At 32.2% G+C, this 6,797-nt stretch overlaps 1 protein-coding gene across 4 annotated transcripts; it reads left to right on the top strand.

Annotated features, from left to right (window-relative positions):
- The first annotated feature begins 394 nt into the window (after positions 1-394).
- Positions 395-6,566, top strand: otud6b (OTU deubiquitinase 6B). Of its 4 annotated transcripts, NM_200225.1 has the most exon segments (7): positions 420-657; positions 2,431-2,570; positions 2,672-2,776; positions 3,127-3,439; positions 5,813-5,874; positions 5,972-6,078; positions 6,174-6,566. In NM_200225.1, coding segments are annotated over 7 exon segments (882 nt in total). In that variant the 5' UTR covers positions 420-587; the 3' UTR covers positions 6,259-6,566.
- The last annotated feature ends 231 nt before the right edge of the window (positions 6,567-6,797 follow it).

Here is a 6,797-nt window from a genome sequence, read left to right as displayed (position 1 = left end):
AGATCTCGCTGTGGAAACGAACAGAAAGTGGAAATACTGCTCGTTTTTTAGTTCAGTATGACCAAACTGTCAAACTAAAAAAAAATACACCATTACTTAATAACTGCAATCCACAACGATCTACTTACAAAAAGATAATATATGAAAGAAGTCGCGCTAAATATGCTCATAAAAAATGGTGATGGCTACCCTCTTGACGCTTGAAAATTATTTCAAAATAATTACACTTGTTTATAATTTGCTTTAAATAAATCAAGCAAGATAGTTTTTAAGACACTGTATAAATACAATTTTATTTTATATTAGTATTTTGTAAATGACTAGATATTGCTTTATGTCAAAGTATCAAAGAGAAAACTACCCCGGTTTCTAGACCTCTATTTTGAAATGTCTTATTCCCGGATGTCTGTGCTCCCATTGAATCCATGCGTATGTTTATCATGACTGATTATTATGATCTGAACTGATTATTACGTGCTAAAGCTATTGTAAATCTTGTTGAGCGATAAGTTAAAATATCAGTGAATGGTGTATTTGGCGTTTAGCTTTATTTGCGCTGTTGTTCAGAATATATATCACATTTAGTCATGGAGGAAGTGGAGACAGCAGAGGAGCAGTTAGCCAAACAGCATCGCAAGGAAAAGAAAGACCTGCAAGGTAAGAGTTTTTATAAGTCACTTTTATATGTAGAATTAAATATTTATTAGACAGAGATTTCCCTGCAGAGGATTTAATAAGCGTTAAGCACTGCAGGCGAATAGGCTAATAATTCCCCTGTTGATTGATCACATTAGGATTTGCAATGATATTCTCTTTTACAAGTTTTATAAAATGTTTAAATATGCTAATGGAGACTTATTTAATTAAATATGCGCTCATATATGAACTCGGGTAAAAAAGTTTACAATTATTTTTGTCTTTGTCATTGCATAATTCAGAAAATATGCTAACAGTCAAAAAATCATGTTTTAGTTAAAAAAAATGTTTTATAAAATTACTAGGCAAGGCAAATTATTTATGACAATAGAAACTGTAGTAATAGAATGTGTGTTTTATTGTTTACAAGTGCTACTGGAAATTTATGGCTCAGAAGGAAAAAAATCTATTTAATAAAACAGTCTTTAAAAATATGTATTGTATTTGAAATCTAAGGACACACATGGACAAAGTTTAACAAAAGAATCACTAAAAAGTGTATTTTGTTTTATTTCCGTTAGACTGGGGATATATATATATATATATATATATATATATATATATATATATATATATATATATATATATATATATATATATATATATATATATAAAACTTGTTTCCCTTTTAAGCACATTATATTTTGTTTTGAGAAACATTTTAAATATTTTTGAACAGTAAACATGGCTAAATAAATAATTGACTTCTAATGTTTTTATTTGTTTCAAAAACAGATTTTTTTTTTTACAATTTAAAACAGAATGTTTTTTCTGCTGAAGATACTGCTGTCTTATAAAAAAAAGAACGGTAATGCAGAAAATTTTGAAGGGTTTTAAAAACTTGACTTTTCCAAAACGCGGTATACCTTGAAAACGGTTATCGTCCCATACCGAATTATGATTTATACTTATTATATCATTCTGATATTATACCTTTGCCAAATGCATGCAACCTTCACATACCCGCACACCTCTCAAAAAAATGTACTACACGTTACAACGACATGCAGCACAAGCTTTGTGATTCGTCGATTAGGCGCAGAGAGCTGCGTTTTAGGCAATGTTTGTTTAATTTCAGTTGTTCAGCATTGATGTTTAATAAATAATCAAAGATAGTATATATTGTGTGTTTACTCAATCATAATACTGCAAATTTATTGTACAATACTTGTCTGAACTATGATGGCAAAAAAAAAATTAAATAAATAAATAAATAAATAAATAAATAAAATAATCCTTCATTAATCATAAGCAATTTAAAATATCAATTAATCGAGATTTTGATTTCAGGCCAAAGCGTCCAGCCCTAAAATACTACCATTATTATTTCTAATAATAATAATAATAATAATAATAATAAAAATAGATTTATATTGCGCTTTTATAAGACCCAAAGTTCTTACAAAACATTAAAAAAACAAAGCACAATAAAACAATAAAGAATGCTGTAAAAACACAGCATGAATAAAAAAAAGACATCAGAAGTTAAAAACAGTCCTAAAAAGATGAAATTTAAGTAGCTGCTTAAAACAGTCCAAGGAACCAGCATTCCTAATGTTTGTGGGAAGAGCATTCCAAAGTTTGGGTGCACGGTAAGAGAATGTCCTACCTCCCATAGTTCTGAGTTTACAACGAGGCTGAAACAGCGTAGGACCCAAGACAGAGCATAGAAGGGTTGTTTTATTATTGCTTGGCACAAATCCTCTTCTGTATTTTTATTTTTTTGTACCATAGCAAAAATACAAAGCATGAAAAACGCAGTTCCCAAAAATGACAAGAAGAGGAGGAAACAGCTGACAGAAGACATCGCCAAACTAGAAGCCGAACTCTCTCAAAAACATGAAAATGAGCTCAAACTTCAGAACACTTCTTCAGTAAGTCAAAATAAAAAAACAAATGTTATTAGACATAAAAAACTGGATAGAAACGTTGCAGCCAACAAGATAAATGGCATACATACTTACATTGTTCCAAGGTGGAAGAGGTTTCAGATGCATTGGATTCTATTAGTGTGGCAAATCATGAGGAACAATCTGATCCAAGCAAGCAAAGTCGGACATCCAAAGCCCAGAAGAGGCGGGTGAGTTCATTTTCATTTTAGATACTTAAAGGGATAGTTCACAAAAAAAGAATTGTATTTGTCATCAGTTATACTAACTTTATATCTATATGTTTCTTTCTTCTGTTGAACACTAAGGAAGATATTTTAAGGAATGCTAAAAACTTGTAACCATTGTCTTCCATAGTGTTTGTTTTTCCTACCATGTCAGTCAGTGTTTACAGTTTTTAAGCTTTCTTTTAAACATCTTCTTTCATGTTCAACTGAATAAAGAAACTCATAAATGTTTGGAATCACCTGAGGCAGAGTAAATAGTGAGAGAAATTAGATTTTTAGTTTGTTGTAGGTTGTTAAATGTTGTTGTTGTTCAGGACAAGAAGGCTGCTCTTGAGAAGGAGCGAGAGATGCGGATTGCGGAGGCAGAGGTGGAGAATCTCAGCGGCTCTCGTCATCAGGAGGGTCTAAAGCTGCGTGAGAAGCTGGTGGAGAGACATCTGCAGATTAAGGAGATCTCTTCTGATGGCCACTGTATGTACCGCGCTGTGGAGCATCAGCTGACGGAGAGAGGACTCGCGCTCGGTCTGAAAGAGCTTCGGGATCAAACTGCTCAGTACATGAGGAGCCATGCAGATGACTTCATGCCCTTTCTTACAAACCCTAATACAGTAGATATGTACACTGCAGGTGAGTGCAACGACATAAAGCCACTTTTCCACTGCATACGACGACTGTCGAATTAGGTCAGTCGCACAGAATTTTCAGTTTTGTCGTGCACTATCGAAGAGAAGCTTATTCTTGCAGTGTCCTAAATAAAAGAGTGCAAATGCAAGTGCATTCACCATGGTTGAATGAAGGAATGATTGAATACTAGTAGTTCATAGCCCACTAAATATTTTGAAGGGAATGTGGAGATGGCAATTAAAAATATACAAAATTTTTTAATACTTATTTATGAATAGAAATGTGTTATTTAATATAGACTTTTATAGTTAAGAAGTAACAAAAAATGACTAATAATTCTCATCTGATGCACACAGACCTGATTGGACAACATTGGATTACATCACATCTGGTCGCATACAGTCTAGTGCCAGAAGTTCAAATATTTTAACCGATCCGCAGCTTAAATCGGATCCGAATTGTCCATATTCAGACATGATCAGCACTCAGCCCAGCTCTCAGACTACTCTGCATTTGAAATGAATGAATTCCTGTCTGTCGTTTGTTGTTTGCATTGGAAAGGTGGCTCACGTCATACATTTTACAATGATTCACAGAAGAGATTACAGGCATATTCAGAATCTTTTGATTTTATTAAAGACTTTATTACTCAGTGTAGCCCATAAACAACAGGTTTCATAGCCAGTTTCTGGAGAGCCGCAGCTCTGCGCAGTTTAGTTCCAACCCTAATGAAACGCACCTGGTTAAACAAATTGAGTCCTTCAGGCTTGTTTGAAGCCTTCAAGTGAGTGTTGAAGCAGGAATGGAACTAAACTGTGCAGAGCTGCGGCCCTCCTGGAACATCCAAGTTCATTCTTGTTAACATTAGATAATACATTGTGAGATAACATGAACTAACAATGAACCACTGTATTTTGCTTAACTAACTAACATGAGTAAATACTATAAAAAATGTGTTGTTTACAGTTTTTTCATGTTAGTATGCATTAACTAATACAACCTTATTGTAAAGTGTTATTGTTTACATTTCTCAAAATGGTCTATAATGAGTCTATGAGTCGTGTTTGTACTATTTAATTTAACGTGGACGCCAATATTGGACGTTTTGTATAGTAGCAGCATAATAGTAAAAGTAAAATTCAGAAATAATATATGTCATTACAAATTGAAACAACTGTTTTCTGTTGTACATATTTTCAAAAGTGATTCATTATCCTAGTTAGCCATGGGATGATAACCGTTTTCAAGGTATTCTACGGTGTAAGTATTTTAAAAGAATTTTTTTGTGTGTTTTTAGGACAGCTATCTCCAGCAGAAAAGATACCTTAAGATGTTGTTTTAAATTGTAAAGAAATCCGTGTTTTTGAAACTAATGAAGTCAATGATATTTTGAATTATTTAGCTTGACATGTTTACTGTTCCAAAATATTTTTTAGGTTTCTCAAAAAAAAATATATTGTGTTCAAAAGGGGAAAAAGTTTTTGCTTTTTACTTAGACAATTTAAAAGAACATATTTTTGAGCAGTAATAACAATACCATATAACCGTCATATTTTTATCCAAGGTTATTATACTGTCAGAATCTTTTACCAACCAATGCCTAATCCTAGTATTAAGCTTTTTTTTTTAGAAATCATTCTAATATGTAAAATAATTGAACAATTATAACAATCTGAAAAAGATCTGTTTGATTTAATATTATTTTTGCCAAACAAATGCATTTCCTAAAAATAAATATATATATATATATATATATATATATATATATATATATATATATATATATATATATATATATATATATATATATATTTTTTTTTTTTTTTTTTTTTTTTTTTTTTTTTAATGATTTGCCATATGATGTTTAACAGAGCAAGGATTTTTTTTCCACAGTATTTCTTATAATAATTTTTGTTCTGGAGAAAGTCTTATTTCTTTTATTTCGGTTAGAATACATTTTTTTTATTTTTATTTTAAGGTCAATATTATTAGCTACTTTAACAGGCATCATAACCACCTAGTTGACCTTTTATCCATAGGTTATCATTATTACATTAATTGCTTATTTAATTGCTCACTATTTATCAGAGTTGTGTCAACATACTCAATACAAGATGTGGGCCAAAAATAATTCTGTTCAAGGAGTGTACCGAAAAGGGTTGAGCAATATTTTTTCGATTCTCTACAGAACAATGACTTGTACCATAACTACTTGCCTATTTAACCTAATTAACCTACTTTAGCCTTTAAATGGCACTTTAAGCTGAATACTATAATAATAATAATAATGATATAGAAGGACACAAATCAAAATGCTTTTTTGTTGAACGAGAGAAATATTTTCTGTTGGTGACTGTGGGTTCATTTCAATTTTAGAGGAGTTTGAGAAATACTGCAGTGATGTTGCAGACACCGCTGCATGGGGCGGACAGTTAGAGGTAAGATTTATCATTTAGATTCATCCAAACAACAAACATTAAAGTGTTGCATATTACAATAGACTATTTCTCTGATTTCTTTTCTTCATACTTTTAGTTGAAAGCCCTTTCCCAGGTCCTCCAGCTACCCATAGAGGTCATCCAGGCAGATTCCCCGTGTATTACTATTGGTGAAGAATACGACAAGCCAAAAATCACACTCATGTAAATAACTGAACTTTTATGTAGTTAAATAACAATAATAATGATAATAATAATAATATTGTACATATAATTTCCTCTGCTTTGTTCTATTTCAGTTATATGCGGCATGCGTATGGACTTGGAGAGCATTACAACTCTGTGGAGCCTCTGAAAGATTTGGCAAACGAGGAAGAGGGCTGACCCGGTCACTGACACGCATTAATTTATGCATCTGTGCATAATTAGCCTGTAGAAATGGGCCGTGTGGAATTGGATTCCATTTTGCTAGGATCTGCAGAATTGAGGTTGTTCGGTCAGATGCTCACTGAAGATCCTGAAATAACCCCCTCTGGTCACTTCAGTTGCAGTGGACAAACTTAATATAACAGAGTTGTTCATGAATAAACTGTGTGCTTTGTGTTCTTATAAAACCACATATCTGCAAGTCATTTGCTCTAAAAGCTGCTGGATCGGGCTCATAGGCCATTGAATAAAAACTTTATCAATAATAAGCTTTTGTTTTTGGGATGTGAAAATGTTATTCTAATGTGCCTACAAATACAGACTGATGTGATAAAATCATGGATGTATTTTAAAGAGTGTATATTGTAAATTACACATAGAGCACCTGACAAAAGTCTTGTCGTCGATTCCAGTTATAAGAGCAACAAATAGTAACTTGACTTCTTGATCATTTGGAAGTGTCAGAAGGTAGATTTCTTGATGAATCATCTGTTGAA

Source organism: Danio rerio, chromosome 19 (assembly GCF_052040795.2).
Source record: "Danio rerio strain M-AB ecotype USA chromosome 19, GRCz13ab, whole genome shotgun sequence".
NCBI classification, from domain to species: Eukaryota; Metazoa; Chordata; class Actinopteri; order Cypriniformes; family Danionidae; genus Danio; species Danio rerio.
The sequence above is the reverse complement of the archived record's forward strand: the minus strand, read 5'-3'. Positions and strand labels throughout refer to the sequence as shown.